The 18,673-nt window shown below is 41.8% G+C and overlaps 1 protein-coding gene across 10 annotated transcripts in view; it reads right to left on the bottom strand.

The window, feature by feature from the left end:
- The window catches only part of UTRN (utrophin), a 490,767-nt gene that overhangs the window by 67,071 nt on the left and 405,023 nt on the right, over positions 1 to 18,673 (bottom strand). For all 10 annotated transcript variants that reach the window (XM_084777015.1, XM_084777016.1, XM_084777011.1 and 7 more), the window contains 2 exons: positions 4,789 to 4,850; positions 2,805 to 2,879 (listed from right to left, as the gene is read on the bottom strand). In XM_084777015.1, the coding sequence (XP_084633141.1) occupies positions 2,805 to 2,879; positions 4,789 to 4,850 (137 nt within the window). The remainder of the gene's footprint in view (positions 1 to 2,804; positions 2,880 to 4,788; positions 4,851 to 18,673) is intronic.

Here is an 18,673-nt window from a genome sequence, read left to right as displayed (position 1 = left end):
AAAATTAAGATTTTGACTGTGTGTCTTTGTGCCTATGCCAAGCACTGTTAAAACACACACACACACACACACACACACACACACACACACACACACACACGTGTGCGCGCAAAGACTAAAATGGATGAGATGGCATTGCCAGGAGTGAGTGAAGAGGAGCCATACTGTTAAAACACAGCTGGCAGTCTGAGACCCAAGGGACAGCACACACCAGTCATGGGAAGATTGCAAATGTAAAAAGCAGGGAACCAGAGCTTTTGGGAAGGAGAAATGAGATATAATTTGCTAGGCCAGTCATCAGTTTGAACCGATGAGAGCAAAGCGAAGAAAGTGGACAGAGAGCAGAGACAGGCCAGGCAGAGGCCAGTGCATTCTAAGGGAAGAGCAACTTGCTGAAAGCGAGAACACGTGTCCACTTGCAATGCTCTCACTGCATTTCAGCCCTTTGGGTGTTGGAACGAGTCCCTTGCCTTGCTCTATCTCTATCTCCTCAGTGATCTTGGAGCCAAACAAATACATGAGGAATGTCAGCATAACGACAAAGGTGCTCTCTCCTTACGCTGGCAAGAGGACAATGTGCTGGGGGCCCATGTGCACAAAATGAGAGGTGACCATGACCCAAAGCCATTGCGTACAGAGACAGGTCAACCTCCTAGCACACAACTATTATGAAGGCAAGCAAGTGAAAAACAGCAGTTACAGGCCATCATAAAATGCTGGGGGAAAAATGCTGAAAAAATTAGAAGCAGGTGGAATGGAACTTGCTGATTGTTCTAAGAGAGGTAAATTTTAGACAGTATCAGGAAGGAATAAAGGATGCCAGACTTACCGAAGATGAGGATGAGAGAGAAAGAGTTGATGTGATCTAACAGGTAAGTGTGACAATACAGGCCCCAGGCTGGAGCCCCGTGGTGACCAGAGGCAGTGGGAAGGTAGAAGCCAGTGGCTGTCAGGAGATCCCTTCAGATAGTTAAGCTTGCACAAACTGAAGACATTGTTCACTACATATTATAAAATATCTTTTGGCTCAGAGACTGGAGGAGTCCCTTTCCTGTCCCTCTCAGGTCCGAATGTGATAGAAGGAGAGGCGTTTTTCTTTAGTAGAAAGGGGAATCAGGAAAGCAAACCCTAAGTGCAGGAACAGGTTTCTCCACCCCGGCGTATTACAGAAATTAGTAGCATTTTTACCGCGTTATAAAATAGTCTTTGTCCAGTGGAGAGTCAGTGTCTGATTCACTTGCCCTCGTTTTCTAACACACCAGGCCTGGAAAGACCTTCTAGCTGGATGTTGGGTACTAAACTGTCTTATCACAGCAGACAAACTGAAAAGACAGACTGGTCCTCTCTGCTCACAGTTGGCTTCCTACTCCATTCTCGCCCAATACACAGCTCTCTAGCCAGAGTGTGAGGGTTCCCTGGGTGGAATAGGTCCTTCTGTAACATGTGCTGTAAGTGCTGCAACCTGCTGGCTTCCTTTGAGCCTGTGGGGATGATGTAAGACTTGAGGTTATCTCATCCTTCCTGTCTGTGCTTTACTTGTTGCTGTTTTTCAGCCCACTAGTCTTCTTATCCAAAGGGAACGTTGGGTCTTTCTATTTAACACTTTGTGTGACTCTACTGCGGCTAAGTGATTGAACACTTCTCTTTGCTCAAGTCTGTTCCCCAGGCCAAGTTAAAATGTATCGATAACTTCTATTGAGCACTGAAATTTTATCTTCTTTATTATGTGTGAGTGTGTGAGAGAGTGAGAGAGAGAGAGAGAGAACAAGTGTGTAGCTGTGTGCACACAGAAGTCAGTCAGAGGACAACTTTCAGGAGTTGCTTCTCTCCTTCCTCCATGAGATGCAGGAACAGAAATCATTAGGTATGTACAAAAAGTTCCTATGCCATATGAGAAATTTTATTGGCCCTCCAATGATTTTTAAGAAGCACATTTTTTTTTCCCAGCACTAACGTACTATTTTTTTTTTTTAGAGTAGTTGTCAAAGCTTCTCTGAGCTACCCAGGCAGATAGAAGCTCTTAACAAAGGGTAGAAACAAGCATATATTGAATTTTCCAAATCTCCCAATCCTTAAAGTACATACAAATGCTACTTTGCATAATAATATCTAGCAAGGCTTAAATGGTGCTTGGATCAGGTCAACCATCCAGGCAAAGACAGAATCCAGAAAGTCTAAATCAATACTCTATTTATAGGAATAACCATGTCTGCTTCCTTTTTGATATTCTAGGTATAATCTTTGGGTAAAATGACCACCACAGACTACCCCATGAGCATGCCCTCCTCAGTGGAAATTCATTAATGACACTAAATGATTTGTCATATTTAAAAGGAAATAGAGAATTTCCTCTCATTTTTACAGATTCAGTTTCCAGACAGCTCAGCAATGTGATTGCTTAGCACTTCTCTGTCACGTGATTACATTGAGTCTGGAATCCTACAGTTTGAAGTGGACAAAAAGGACTTAATAGGCAACAACCTACTACTTTGGTTCGATGATTTAATCTTTTAAAATTGGGCAGTAGCATGCTTTTCAAAACGCTTTTCCTTGGTTTTGATTAATTTTGTACTCCAAATGTGAGTGGCACTGCTCATCTGTTTTGCTAGTGCACACTGATGGTGCCAATCACAAAGCATTTATAGAAACACAGCTAACATCTTGAATGAGGGGCACTGGAAATCAGATTGGCTTTTCAAATACATCAGCTTCTTCATTTGTCTTTGTCTCAACACCAATAACAACAAAGGCAACCCTCCCCACATCCCCCAAAGAAGGTGACTCAGGGAGGCGTGACAACTCACAACACAGTGCTTTCTGCAGCCTTCGGATTTTGATTGCAGTGCGGTAGGCAGAGAAACGTACATTATTCAGATCAGCTGCAATGGGAAAGAGAGCAAGTTAAAAGCCTGATTATTATTTAACTTACACCGAATGCCAAGAATGAACCTACCTGCTTATTTTAGATACTGGAAAAAATATATTTGATTATCAAAAACAAAAACCTTCCTAAATTTCATATCAGTTTATGAATATGAACAAATGATTGTTCACACTCTGTTAGGATACACTGCAAACCAGTTGTATGCAGAAAACTCTACAAAAGCATTTTCAAGTAGGTGGTGGGTTTCGAACCAACCTCTGACCCAGCTTGGGCTGAGTTGTTTGAACTGAAGGAGGAGAACGGAAAGGCCTGAGAGGCGCGGGCTGACCTGCATTCCTCCCATCTCCTTCTTTCCCCTCTAAAGCAAGTCCCAGAAACCAAACTCCCTTTTGCTGGACAGATCAAAGAACGTGGATGTCTCTTTCCCAAAACAAGTCATAAAACTGAGGTCGCTCTGACCTTTTCCAGCCTCACTGGAAGTTCTTCATGTGCTACACGTTGTGTCCTCCCCTTGGAGGGACAGAGGGATGCGGAGAAGCTGGGCAGAACCCAGACACACCAGCTAAGCTGGCTTCTCCCTCGGTCTATTTCCCGGTAAAACATCTCTCTTAAAGAGTCTAATCCACATTCTACCTGGCTTTATCAAGCCTATACAAAAGTAGAAACTGTTCTTGCTTTTCGTTTCTCATTTATTATACAAAGCTTTGATCCAATAATTCTGCATTGCTCTTTGACCTAACCTTTTCTTGGGTCGCAGGAGTGTCAGTCATGATGACCCTTGTGGGTCGTGAGCATAGGGAAAACTTTCATGACCCTATGGAGGAAAAGAAAAGAGGGGCACCTACAACTGGGGGCTACCAGAGGGCGTGGCTAACGGGGGTCCTTTTTCAGCATCATCAGTCCCCGAGGTCTATTTCCTGTCAACTGCATCTCAGTACTCATGAGGCTGTCCTAGGCTCTGCCTAGCCTGAGCGTGTTGCTTCCTCTGTTCTTCCACATGTCTGCTTAAACAACCCTATTCTCAACATTCCTCCCTTGGAACCAGAGAATATTACAGTTTCTTCCTCTTTCCCCTAAAGATGGATAAGCAGAGGCTAAGTTGGAAGAAAACTCTAAGATCACCTCTCTCTCTGTCTCTCTCCCTCCCTCCCTTGTTTTCCCTGACTACCAAAGGAGAGTACCCACAGGAGCCCAGTTAATAAAAAAGTGAGTGTGCCTGTTCTTAAAACGGGAAGGAGTGGGGTACAGGATGCTACGCTCCTCCCTTGGCATCAACTCAGTCTCCCCAGGAGTAAATGATAGCGACCTGAGTCAACCTGTGAAGGCGTCTGAGCAAGCAGCTAAAAGTCACTGCTTAATGAGAGTTACTCTAAGGGCAGAACTCTTGCATTTTCTATCAGGATAAGGTTTGCTTATGACTTATAAATGAAATTAAGTAAGCTAATTTGATAAAAAAAATTTTTCCACGTAGGGAAAAAAAAGAACTTTAAATCTTTAAAACTTTAAAAAAAATTTGAGGTTGTTATATTCTCACTGTATTTCCCTTTTCTTTAGCATGCAGAGCTGAACTATAAGATGAGCCAATCCGAGGGAGCTGAGATCTACAACAGTCACGTCTTTCCCGGAAAATAAAGTCTTTTTGGCTGGTACAGTTCCAAACCACACGTTCTCTTAGAGAGAAAGGCAATGCTTGCTTTGTGCGTTGACCTTAGAAGTTCAGCTGCCTTTAAATTTCAGGATGCTTGTTGTTCCCTGCCTGGCGCTGCCTTGTCATGCCACAGCATGATTCTTTAATCCATAAGAGTAGATAGAGCAGGTGAGTGCTGGGTGTCTTTTTATGAATATACAGTCCCTGGCTCTCGAGGCCCATTTATCACTCAATGAATCAATAAAGCTGCACTCACCAAGGGATTGAAAGAGTTCCGTCATTTTTGGATGATCCCAACAGGTTGTCTGTGTTTGATGGCTGGGGAAAAAAACAAAATTCAAAATATAAACAACATACTACAAAATATAATATAAACTACAGTCTCCTAAAGCTCCAAATATATATTTTTAAATATGCAAAAAAAAATGCCCCCATTTAAATCACTCAGAAACCTGGTGCTCAATTATTATTCAATATTCAAGGTATCAATAAATGAGGGCTGGGGAGACAGATGCCTTAGAGGGTAAAGTGTTAGTGATGCAAGCATGAAAGAATGAAAATTCAGACCCCCAGTACCTTATGAGTTCTGGGTGGGTTTGGACACTCACTTCTAACCCCAGCACAGGATAGAGATGCAAGGGATGTCTGGAGCAAACTGGCAAGCTAGACTTTGGTGAGCACTGGGTTCAAGTGAGAGACCATCCTTCCTCAATATATAAGGTGTACAGGAATAAAGGACCTCTGGCCTCCATACATGTATAGACAGACAGACAGACAGACAGACAGACACAAATACACACACACACACACACACACACACACACACACACACACACGAATGCATGTGTTCCCACATACATGGGAACATGCACAAACATGCATACCACACAGACACATGTATATGGGAAAAACGCTTTGAAAAACCAATTTTCTTTGTACAACTGTACTATGAAAATGTGGATAAAGTTCTGCTTACTCTACCAGGAAAACAATTACAACTACAGATTGAAACACAGACATAAGGAGCGACTGGCAGGGACCCTCGGGCCCTGAGCTGGGTGTGGCCAAGTCAATGTGGGTTCCAGAAAAATCTCTCTCCTGCGAGGCAGATGGACATTTTCATTTCGAGCAAGCACATGCTTTGAGAGCAGAAGGGCTGTGAAAAGTTACTAACCTATGAAGAGTTACCACCCTTTAAAAATCCCAGTCAAACTTCTAAGGACCAGAGAAATGAAGACTCTGAATATGAACATCGTGTTCTTTCCTTGCCATCTAGTAAGACATCCCTCCCCCCACCCCACCCCCCATCGACCCTGGTTCCCCCTCTCCCCAGCTCACACCTGCTAGCTCTCCTCTCCCTGTACATCCAGGTCCCCAGCCTCTCCTTAGGTAGGGGCCTTTTTTTTTGTCCATCTTCTTAGCTTTATTCAATAACAAGCCCTATTATTTTTAGAAGTGAATAATTTTATGTATGATCTCTGTTCTTCACTTGGGAAAAAATATCTTTTTATTGCTGTAAGCCATATATTAGTTGGAAATCTTAAAGTAATAAGATGGTAGTAAAACAAATAATGGTAGGGTTTAAATCTGGTGGGTGGGTGAGTGTGTGTGCGTGCGTGCGTGCGTGCGTGTGTGTGTGTGTGTGTGTGTGTGAGTGTGTGTGCGTGCGTATGAGTTAAAATGCACATAAGCTTGATGGGTTAGCAGCGTTATAGTTAAAAATAGTTTAGAGTCCCCTGTCTAGGCCATAACAGAGTAATAGCATCTAATAGTCCTCAAAAGACTCCTGAGATGACCCGTAGTTCTCAAGAAACTGTTTAGTAAGCTGTGTGAAATAGCATAGTACATGAGGGAATGATATTAAAATATTCATAAAAGCACATTTAAGGGAAATCATTGCCTTTAAAATCTATGTGATACATCAAAGTCATAGCATGAGTTCCGGGGCAAAGAACAGAATCATTGTTATGTATACTTGGGTAACAGAATATCCCCAAAATTTATAATAGGTTTCAATAAACAAATAAAGTTTATGTTTGAAATTGATCAGGTAAGATGTGCTAAAGATCTCAAACAGAATAATGCTATGATGGGAAGATACGTTAGAACTTGTTGAAAAGCTGTCTGGCTCTTTTACTCTTCTGCTTAACTCCAATGCAAAAGAACTCGTATTTCCACTTGACCTGAACACCAACAAAACTACTCTATTCTCTCACAACCTACTGTTAGCATACTGTCCCAGTCTGCCTAGCAACCTATGTATGACATTATTACCTACCTGCCATTAGGAATGGCCCTACCCAGGATACTAAAAGGACAAACCCACCTTGTATCTCTCCCTTGTTTTTCTCTTTCTCTCTTCCTCTTTACCTGTCTCTATCTCTCTTCTTTTGTCTCTGTCTGTCTATCTCTTTCTGGGGCACCCCCCTTTTCTTCTCCACCCATGCTCATGTAATAAACTTCTCCATGTCATCTGTTGTGTGGTACATAGTTCACATTTTATATTTCATAATTTCATATTTAAAACCCATATTGCACTACAGATCATAGGCAAGTGTAAGTTGTCTGGCCTAAAAAAAAAAATGAATGTTTGCAGTATTGGTCAGGAGCTTGGCATAAACACATTGATCAGCCATCAGTGAGAATTAAAGAATAGTTTGGTGAAAATGTAGTAGAATACCACTGTGCTACCATGGATTCCAAATCTTAAACACTCAAGTCTCAATTGATATTTTTTTCTCAAGCAATTTCAGTTGTCATGGCAATACTAATGTCCAAAGACATCCATCTCATACCAAGATACCAAGACAAACCAAGGCTCATAGCCAAAATAAAGCTATCAGCAATGCAGAGTTGGACTTCATGCTTAAATATTATACATGCATTCTCTATAACTACAGATGTGGACCTTCCCCTTTGCCACAGGGGCAAATACTACTGGCCAGTCAGGCAAACAGTTGAGAATCCCAAAGCATGTTGCTAATGGTTCTAGGATGAAGGCACCATGCCCTGGGGGCTAAGGAAGTACACACATTTGGCAAACAGATGGAGGGAGGGGAAGGGAGTCTCTTTTGTGAATTCAATACAAGTTGATTCATTAGGCAGAACTGCAAAGGCTGAGAGCAAACACAGCCTCCGGTTACAAAAGTAAAGCTGTGGTTTACAAAACAACACTTTAAAAAGGAGAAAGTAGATGCTTTTTCGCGCCCCCCCCCCTTTGCTTGCTTGCTTTCTTTTTTAAGTAGAGAAAGAGGGTCAGGAAAAATCCACACTAAACCTAAAGGCTGTAAGTATTTGAACAGCTGCAGGCTGCCTGGCAGGCAACTCTTGCCAAAATGCTTCCATCTCAACCAAAGCAAGCAACCAAACCAGAACCAAAGTAACATCTTCCCTCACAATACAGCAGCATTTCTTCACATCTTCTGAGCAGTCCAAAGGCAGAGGGGAGCTAAACACAGCAGCCAAAGAAGTTCTGCCACAGGGGAACACCATTACCAAAAATCCTACTTCTAAAATGCATCTGGTCCAGGAAGCTGTGCCAGAAATAAAATGAAAACTTAAATATCCAAAGGAATATTAAGGTTCAAAAAGCTCATGAAGCAAAGGATAGTGAGAGTAGTGACCTCTCACCAGGGTGGCCAGCCATGTTGGTTTTGCATTTGCAAGAGACACAACAGCAAAATTATTGAAGCCTTCGAAGAGGAAAACTGTACTGGATACCCTAAGAAATTTACATTATTTCTGAGCTATTTGAAATTTTGTGAACTAAAGAACAAAATCAGTCTTATCCACAGAAATGCAAACCATGTCCCTGAAAGGTAATGAATTATTGTCACACAGATTCTGATTACTTCAACTTTGCTTCTCTGCATAAAAGCATCTTCAGATCCCTTACGCTGCTCCACAAGGATGTAGCTCTTGGTCTCCCTGAGGTCAGTTATAGCGTCTTCCTGACTCCCTAACTAACTCAATTATTTAAATGAAAGATGATCAGACAGTCATCCAGACAGACAGTCCAAACACTGACATACAGCCAAACACTGCTACCATCTATCCCATGTTATGCTTCCAACTGGACTTTATAAGGTCTTTTATTTATCTCTTCATTCATGCATATATGTGTGTGTATCATATATGTATGCATGTGTATATATATATATATATATATACACATGCATACATATATAAAGTTGTATACATATATAACTGTTAAGATTTTAAAAATAAGAAAATAAGATAAGATAAAATAAGATAAAGTACCAGATGCCAGATATTATGTTATAGAGGAGTTTATTAAAATGAGCATGTGGGGAGAAAGAAAGGGTGGAGGGGTGCGAGAGAGAGAGAGAGAGAGAGAGAGAGAGAGAGAGAGAGAGAGAGAGAATATAAGAGGTAGAGAGGGGGAAGAGGAAGAGGAAGAGAGAGAGGGAAAGGGAGTAGAGGGGCCAGAGAGACCACAGGAGAGTTAGGGTCCTGAGCAGGGCTATGCCCCTGTGGCAGGTAAGCATAGAAATATACCCAAGAACAAATGCTAAAGGTTAGATGATTAAAATTACTTGATACTTTTTCTTTCTGTTTACATAAAAGTTACGATTTTGCTTGCTTTGAAAACTGTCCTTCAATATCTGGGACAGCCCTTCTTGAGGCTACACACTAGTGCTTTGGTGTAATTATTGTAAGTGACGTTTTTACCCTGAAGTATTCCAGTTCGGATAAAACAGGGCTGACACATTCTATACATTTTAATGAAACAAGGTCAGGAGTAGTAGAGGCCTCTATGGGCTACTATTGAGAATATGTAATTTCACATGCCATAGAAAGAAAGTAAAAGGCAAACCATGTAAGAAAGCATACGAACAAATGAAACACAAGAGCGATGTATCCTAACACCGCAAAGAGGCCACACACAAATCAACCAAGCGCATGCTTCATCTTTGTTGGGAAGATCAGATCGTTTTATAAGGCCCTTTGTCCTTAGTGAAGTAGCCTCACATCTCCCCGCCCCCCACCCCAGAAAAATGTGAGCTGATTGGCAGGGATTCCAGCCATTCAAAGGCTGGCTTGTATCTACATCCACCCACCTGCTACTATGTATCCAGTTTGACACTTGAATAGGACTCCCGGGCATTTGCTAGTCACTGTTTTCTCCTGTTATAAATATACAGACACACGAGTAGAAAAACTAAAGGAGATTGACTTCATTACAAATGGAAGAGAAGCAACTGCATGGTGCTGCCAGTGCCAGGAGATTCACAGAGCAAGAAAGATTTTTTTCTTTGCTGGGCAAAGTAAAAGATAAAAGGTTGGGTTGGAACGCATACTATTAATCAGTTACGAAATAGGATAATAGTGCAGTGAGCAAACAGGACTTTTTTATGTGTGAAAAGCTCATTTCCCATCAGACATGGGAGGGGACAGTGGGAAGAACTCAGATAACTTGGTGAGGGCCTCGGGCAGGGAACGGTACAGAGATCCGAACACAGATGGTCTGGTTTAAGACGGAGCTCTTGATATGGAAGTGGATTTGCAGAATTAAGGTTTTAAAAATATTTCTTGATGAATCTATCCAGATTTGAGCCTGCGGTCCATCATTATAATCACGGCAAACAACTTTTATCTCCCTGCCTTCCCTCTCACCCCCGGCAAATCTTGGGCCTGGATCTGCTCAATTACTTTGCCTTTTCTGAGCTGAAGCAGCTGTGGCTCCAGCTCTACACTCTACACACTGGCTGCTTCTTCTTTAAATATTTTGATTCCAGTCTTCAAATGACTGCCTAATGCCAAGTGCACTAGTGAACCTAAACTCCAAGACAACAGCTGCTGCCTTTCTCCTTCTCCTTTCCCACCCAAAAGGGGATTTCCTTCCTCGATATTACCTTGCCTTTGTCTTTCATTCATTGAAAAATTAAAAACTGCTAGATGAGGATTCTATCTCCCGACTGCCAAATCCACAACATGCCTCCTGCAGTCTGCCTCCTCCTCCTCTGTCCACTGAAAATCACTAATATTATTATTCCTTTTCACAGTCAAACTGGTTTCCTCAGAAAACAAACTCTATGGACACACACACACACACACACACACACACACACACACACACACACCACTAACATTATGTTTCCATTTTTTTGCTAGCTCTCACACCTTTTCCTACTTCTCTACAAACAAACTATTATGCAATAGTTATACTTCCTGGTGTCCCACTATCTACTCAATCCATTTGCCTTTGGCATCCAACTTTTCTCCTCCTTCCAAAGTAGTCTTATCAAAACCGTCAATAAGGCCTGAAGTTCCCAGTGGAAAGTCCCTATCTCTGGGATAAGAAGTTTCCCTAGGACGGTATGAAGTACATTAGAAGATAAGAAATGATAAAGAAGAACAGATAATAAATCTGACTGAGGTAAAAACATAAGCCCTGGTATTATTGTAACAATTGCTTTACATATGTTTATAAAGTCGAATCTAGGAATCCAGCAAGAGATCCCAACCAATGAATTTTACATAGGTGTCTAAACTAGGGTGACAGTGGTCATCTGAGTAATACCATCTCAAAGACCTAAGAGGTGACATTTTTGCCATCGTCATCTTCTCAATCTCTGGTTTCCTCAATGAGCGTGGGCTATAAGAAGAAAATCCAGTACCCGAGGGGTCACCAATTATATCTTGAGTCCTCACTCTGAACAGCACTGTACACGCTGAGCGGCCGCTGGGGCAGGAGAGACTGTGTCTGAGTGTGAGGAGGAGCTTCATGATCCTCAGGCTATTACCAACTTCCTGAACCTCTTCACAAGCACTTTATCTTTTGAACTTTTAAAGGCAGGAAATTCAAGATTATGTTTTGGGGGGTGGAATTAGACACTGATGGAGTTAGGGAGAAAGTTTGACTCAACATTTCAAAACAGAAACTGTTCGTAATTCAAAGGAGATATATCTTAAAGGATCAGAACTTTGCTTTTAAAATGTCGCTGGCTATGTGCAGTGATGAGGACAGGAGGAAGAAAGTACAAATAAATAAATAAATAAATAAATAAATAAATAAATAAAGAGTAAAAAACTCTGTTGACTTCAACTGTAAAGTGTACTTAATATGAGATTCAGGATCAAGCCCAAAGGCACAGCCTGTAGAGGGCTGTAAGAAATAGGTACACCACACCCCAAATTTAGAAAGTCAATACTGCAGGCAGGAATGAAAGAATAGTTGGTCTAGGACTAAGAGAAGGTTTGCTGGGACTTGGCTTTAGATTAAGCAGCAGGATTAATTTTTCAGGATGGATGGACCTAGGTGTAAGGAGAGGGACAGGTGATGGTTTGATGCAGGGCACTAAAGATTGATTAGAAGTGTGAATGTGCACACACTCAATACACACAGGGGACCCAGAACTAATAAAGACCCTGACCACACCTCTGCCTCCCTTTCATCCTCAAATAAGGGGACTTGAACCAGCCAACAATACTTCCACCAGCCATCTTCTCCTGCCTTGTCCCTGGAGAGCCTGGCATGGCTCTGACTTAGGGTGGGGACATCAGGAATATGACTTCAGCAGAGGAATGTACCACTGTATTCTTTGTGGGTCCCTTTTGAAAAGTGAATGTACGTCTATTAGCGTCTCAAAAAAAGTTTTTTTACCACTTCACCTGTTCATTTCTTTATTTTTAAAGCAGATTAATAATTACCTCTAATTTGTTCTAGACAGTCATGTAAAATCCTTTTTATATTATTTTACTTTATAGCCAGAACAAGTGCTATTCTATTTATTTTATAATTTCTAATCACTATTAATTCTATAGTGTTGTTTAATTTAATAATAAGTTTAGCCATTTAACCTTCACAAAATAAAGGACACACATACACTTCTTTTGTGGATGGCAGCACAGCCATCCTTTCTGTGTCTCATGGCAGACACTTACACATTGAATATGTTCCTGATCCTAAAAAAATCACATTTTAGCGCTAGCAATATGGCTCCATAAGGAAGAATGTTTACTACCCAACCTGCCAACCTAAGTTTGGCCCTTGGAACCTACATGGTAGAAGACATAGTTTCGAGTTTTCTTAACCTCCACCTCTGTACTGGGGAGGTCCCCTCTTTCTAATAGACATAATAAACAAACAAATATATATATATAACTTAAATTTTTATTTATTTTTTTAAGTTGTGTGTATGCAGGAGGATAACATGCAAGTGAGTGCAGGTGCCCCCACAGGCTAAGGGATTTCCCTGGACCTGAGGTTATAGAAAGCTGTGAATAACCAAATTGAGTGAATGTTGGGACGACACTTGGGTCTTTGGCAAGGGCAGCACATGCTCTTAATTACTGAACCATTCATTGTCTTCAGTAATTAAAAAAGAAAGAAAGAAAGAAAGGAAAGAAAGAAAGAAAGAAAGAAAGAAAGAAAGAAAGGAAGAAAGAAACCTTAAACTGAGCATGATGGTGTTACTACACTACAATGGTGCTGGGGAATCTAGAATTTTCTAAGCCAGTTTTATGGCACGGTCCCAGAAATGTACATATGAATGCTAGAAAAGGCAATGCTGTTTTCAAAGGCATGGTCAGCTCCATCTTTGTGATCTCAGTTAACTAGGACAGTGGGGACTGTGATAGGTGGTTCCAGGGACAGCTCCCTGGTAGCCAGCTGTGAAGGCGTTGCTGTCTACTATTTAGTTTCCTAAGTTAGCCACTGTGTGCTCATTTGTCTGAGGTCGCCTCCAAGCACGGGGGAGATTTAGTAACCCCAAGGTGCTTATATTCCTTCACAAAGCAATTTCGTTCTCTCCTTCCATCAGCAGAGTTGGCCCAGTGAATTTGAAATATGTATTTTCCAATAATGAGCCACAGACCCATTTCTTGGTTAAAGGGACTTTCACGTTTTCCTGTGCTTCAAATTTATTTATTTCTTGATCTTTTAAAGCACAAACCACAAGCTCTGGGTCTTGGAAGGGACTCAGTGTGTCCCAAGGGCCTCTACTTATAAATCTGGAGCCCAGGGGTCTAACACATCCTCCAGAGAAGGGAAAAGAAGGAAGGAGAGAAAAAGCGGTTGTGGGGAGATTTCCAGAGAGAAACATTTACCTCGCACTGTGGATATACCTTTGCTGTGGGTTCATTTGGTTCTGGCTTACCATTTCTACAATCCTTAAAAGTAAGCTGCCTCCTATTACTTAGCTGTTGCTGGCAGACAGGCACCTTGATGAGCTTTCACTTTCACGTGTGCCTGGCTATGGGGGGGCGGGGCTTCTCACACTAGCCCATCTCACCTCCCCTTAGTTAGGCCCAAACAAGGCTGCTGTGCTCCCTAAGCAAGGCCCACAGTTCCAGAAGAAATTCCCTTTGTTTCGCTCCTCTACACTATGTAAGTAGTCTATCCAGGACAAACATATAGGAGATATAGATAAATTACAGGAATGAGGGAAAGAAAGCTCACCTCTCAAACTTAATTTATACTTTTATTCTCTACCACTTATAGAAAAGCACTTTAACCCATGACCAAAACCAGGAGGGCCTTTCCGTAAATGTCCATAGTGGATTGTCCTCTGACCCCTACACACATGCACACTCGAAACACAAACAGACAAAAATGTAATGAAACAGTTTTAAGTCCAATTTATTTCACTTATGGTTTTTATTAGCTAAGATAACTATTTATTATTATTAAGAAAGCAGTGGGTTTTACCTGCCGCATGTGGCGTATAGGAAAAGATTAGCCAAAGCCTTAACCATCATTCCTTGACCCCTCAAACTCCCTGAAAGCTAACTGTTAGCTAGGGAAATATGTACAAAGCACATAATGTGGAAACAAAACTTTACAATGGAGAGAACCAAAGTTCATAATAGATTTTTATTTTGTGTTCTGTATATTATGAAAGCAATAGCAGCCGAGATCAAACTTTCTAAACTCAGAGTAGAGTGAGCTACCACTGGACCGACAATCTTAGAAAAAATAAGCAGGTTTATTTTGGGAAAGTCTCCCCTTTCTGGCAGCAAATACTGCTTTAATATATGTGTCAATATAAGTCATTGCCAAAGCCTGGCTTTTAACTACTCTACTTCTGCTGGCTCTGTATTCAAGGCTTGCTCCCTCAAGTTGCACAACTGGGAAGTTGTGGAGCCTTTAAGAGGTGAGGCCTAGTAAGACATCATTAGGATCATTAGGTATTTGCCTCTGAAGTTCCTTCCTCTTCCTGTCTTTAGCTTCCTTGCTGTGAGATGAAGGGATGGGATGGGCATTGCTCTTCCACAGGCTTCTCCTATGATATGCTTCTTGGTAACGGGCAACAAAGCAATAGGAACAACCAACCAGGCCTTGGAACATCCAGACTATAAACTAAAAGTAATTTGTTTTTCCTTTCTTTCATCTGTTTTTTTAGGGTCTTTTTTTTTTCTATTCATTTTCTGTATTGTGGTGATTTAAATGAAAAAGGCCCCTCTAGGCTCATGGGCGTGGCATTATTAGGAGGCATGTCCTTGGTAGAGTAGGACTGGCCTTGTTGGAAGAAGTATTTCACTGGGGATGGACTTTTGAGTTTTCGGGAGCTCAAACGAGGCCCTTCCTGCTGCCTGCCAGTCCAGATGTAGAACTCTCAGCTCCCTCTCCTGCGCCATGTCTGCCTGCATGCTACCATGTTCCCCACCATGGTAAATATGGAGTAACCTCTGAACTGAAAGGCAGCCCCCATTAAATGTTTTCCTTATAAGAATTGCTGAGGTCATGGTGTTTCCTCAGAGCGATATAAACCTTAAGTAGGACATTATCTACTTTCTTTTTATTTATGAGATTATAATGCAATTACATTTCTCCATCTTCCTTTCTCCCTTCAAATCCTCCCATATAGCCCTCTCTACTCTCCTTCAAATTCATGGCCTCTGTTTCACTATTTGTTACTGCATGCACTATACATAATACACACACACACACACTCCTAAATATAAGCTGCGGAATCCATATAATGTCACTTGTATGCATGTTTTCAGGGCAGATTACTTAGCTCTGGACAAACAACAGGTGTTCTCTCTGCTGGGAGTGCTGGGAGGGTCACTTCTCTTGCTCCCAGCTTTCCTCAGTTGCCTGTAGGTCCTTTGAATAAGGTTGAGGCATTGTGGATTTTCCCCCATCCAGCTTGGCGTGCCCGTTGGTGTCATCCTTGTTCAGCACGTGTTTGGGCAGACATGTTGGTGAGACTTTATGGGTGTGTCTTCTAATGTTACTAGGAGGCACAACAATCTCACAGCAAACTCCCTGACCCCCTGGCTCTTACATTATTCCCACTCCTCTTCTGCCATAGTCTCTGAGCTGTAGGCGAGGGAGGATTTGTAAGTGTATCCATTGGGACTGGGCTCCACAACTCTGCATTTTGATTTAACCTTTTTTTCTCTCTGGGTTTATTTATTTCATCTCAGGCATGTGTTACTGGACCAGGCACCTGACTAACACAGGCATTAACAAGGAAGGATTCATGCCACATAGACGTGTTCTTACATGTCAGATCTATATCCTGGCACTCTTCAAAAATATGCCACTCACTGGAGTGTACTCCAAATGTTAATGAAAAACCATCATGGCGTGCACCATATATACCTTATTTAACCTATACAATTAAGATATAAGCTATAAATAGTTTGACCTCTCCTTTCAAATTCTCTTGCTGTACCCGAGAATTAAGTATATCAAAATGTAATCTTAAAATTTCTACTTGAATACTATGTTCTGTTCGCTAAATCAGCTCACTCAATTTGCCCCAGGAAATGCTAATAGCATGACAATAATGCTAAATAGGTTTTAACATTTTTTCCTACTTATTCATACAGGCATGCAAAGGGAAGTAGACATTAAAAGCCTTTTCATTTATCATTTACTTGCTTATGAATTTATCTGAGGATTAAATTTTGCTTTCATAACAATTCTCCATGTGAAATACTGGCTCTCTCGCTCTACCTCCCAAGTTTTAATGTTCCTTTTTTTCTATGGGGAAATAAACTGGAAAGTTGCATAACAGAGTAAATAGTGAAAAATGCCAGTTAAATGGGTTTTATAAAACCATGAGAATTTGCTCTAAATTGTGAATAGCTTAAGAGACATTTAACACTAGACCTATGTGTACTTAAGAAAATGCCCTTTCCCCAGTGAATAGCTGCAGAGCCAGGCTCACCCAGGAGGACCTGAGTCACAAAGAACAAACAAAACTAAAACAAAAGACATGAACATAAGAGGGCCTGGCAGCAGAAGGGGATGGAGGTAGGGAGAGGGTAAGAGACAGCAGAGAGCTAAATATGGCTAGAATGCATTATATGCATGTATGAAGCTGCCAAACCATAATCATTTAAAAAAAGAAAAGAAAATCTGATATTTACTAAAAGATATAGAAGACATTATAGGAAGCTTTACCTCTAAACAATATTATTAAAGAACTGCCTTCGTTGCATTTTATATTATTTTTTCCACTGTTGCTCTTGACCGAGCATTAAGTTATCAGATAAACTAACTTTTCTCCCACATATTTTCTCTCCATGAGAATCGGCAGTCTGCCCACTGGGCAGAACTCAGGGAGCCTTGTGGAAGAGTTGGCGGATGGAAAGAAAGATCCAGAGGGGACAGGAGCTCTACCAGGAGACCACCAGAGCCAACTAACCTGGGCCCAGAGGGGCTCTCAGACACTGAAGCACCAAGACCATGCATGACTGGACCTAGGCCCCCTGCATAATATGTACCCGATGGGCAGCGTGGTCTTCATGTGTAGGTCTAGTAAGAGGAACCGGCGCTGTCTCAGAACTGGGGCTGTCTCTGACAAAGATTTCTGTTGTGTACTCTTTGATCACATCCCCCTGGCAGGGATGCCTCCCTAAGCCACAGTGGAGGAGGATGTGCTCAGTCTGGATGGGACTTGATGAACTGGGAGGGGTGGGAAGGGTTCTCCTATGTGAGGGGGAGGGGAGGGAGAGAAGGGGACAGGAATGGAGGGTGGGACTGGGAGGAGGGAGGGAGGGAGGGGGCCACGATTGGGATGCTAATTGAATTAACTAATTAGTTAATTTTTAAAGGCCAAAAATTAAAAAAAGAATAACAGTCTGAGCGATAACACTGTCCTCTCGCATCCATATTCCGGCATGAAGTCTAGGAGTCAGAGAGCCGTCATCACTGCTTTGTCCTTGGTCATCTATTACTGTTGTGGACAAACAGACATTCTTCAGCTAACAGAAGTATATGTACTAAAGACGAGCTTTCCAAGTTTCCCTGGCAAAAACAACCCCCCCCCCAAAAAAAACCCACTGTGTAAGCTTCACTGAGTAAGAGGCCTCCAAGTATCTTTATCGAGAGAAAACAAACACTGCTTCAGTAGATCAAGCTCGCATTTTAACAAAATCTGATGACAGAGGAATCCAGGTCAAAGCAATCCATCATTTAATTCTAATCGAATCTTTATGGGATTGTAAACTCGGACTGTGTATCTGACCATTTTCTAATGCTACCACATAAATGCTTCCGAAGACTGGCATTGGGTCCGGCAGGGGTGCGTTCCTCTCTGGGAGGTCAACAAGGATGCCACTTCTCCTTGCAGCCTCTCGGGAGTGACTCTATTCCCAGATTCAGATTGCACTTCTTCCAATTTCAAAGTTGCATCTGCAATTCCCTCACCAAGTCTGGCCTCTCCTCCGCCATTTTCTCCCTTGTTAACGGGCCTCATGCTATCACTGACTATCAGAGTAATCTGCTTACCGTATGCTACAACCTGGAGACGACCCGGCTAAGCAACCCTACGCACTCAGTTACTACGTGTTGTTGACCCTGTTACATGTTAAGAAGAACAAGGTCCAAGTCCCAGGGGTTGAGATTGGCCCTCTCTAAGGGAAGGGCTTGTTCTGTCTCAGGCTTATAACTGAAGCCCTAATATTTGGTTCAAGTCAATATACCCAAGCAAATTAAAGGTCTCGAACACTACTTTCATAGTTATTATTAGTTGATATAAAAATATACAGCATTTAAGAAAGTTTTACATTTGAATTAGATGGCCACACCTGCTTGCAGTAATACAAGTCATTTCACCCTGTCTTGGACTCCTTTCCATTGATGCCTATAGAAATTATACACCCACCAGCTGCTTGGATGCCTCATTTTAGAACTCATCACATCTCAATATACCAAATGC

The sequence above is a fragment of the Acomys minous genome, assembly GCF_964271855.1.
Source record: "Acomys minous genome assembly, chromosome: 3".
Taxonomy (NCBI): Eukaryota; Metazoa; Chordata; class Mammalia; order Rodentia; family Muridae; genus Acomys; species Acomys minous.
Note: the sequence above shows the minus strand (reverse complement) of the source record. Positions and strands in the feature narration are given on the sequence as shown.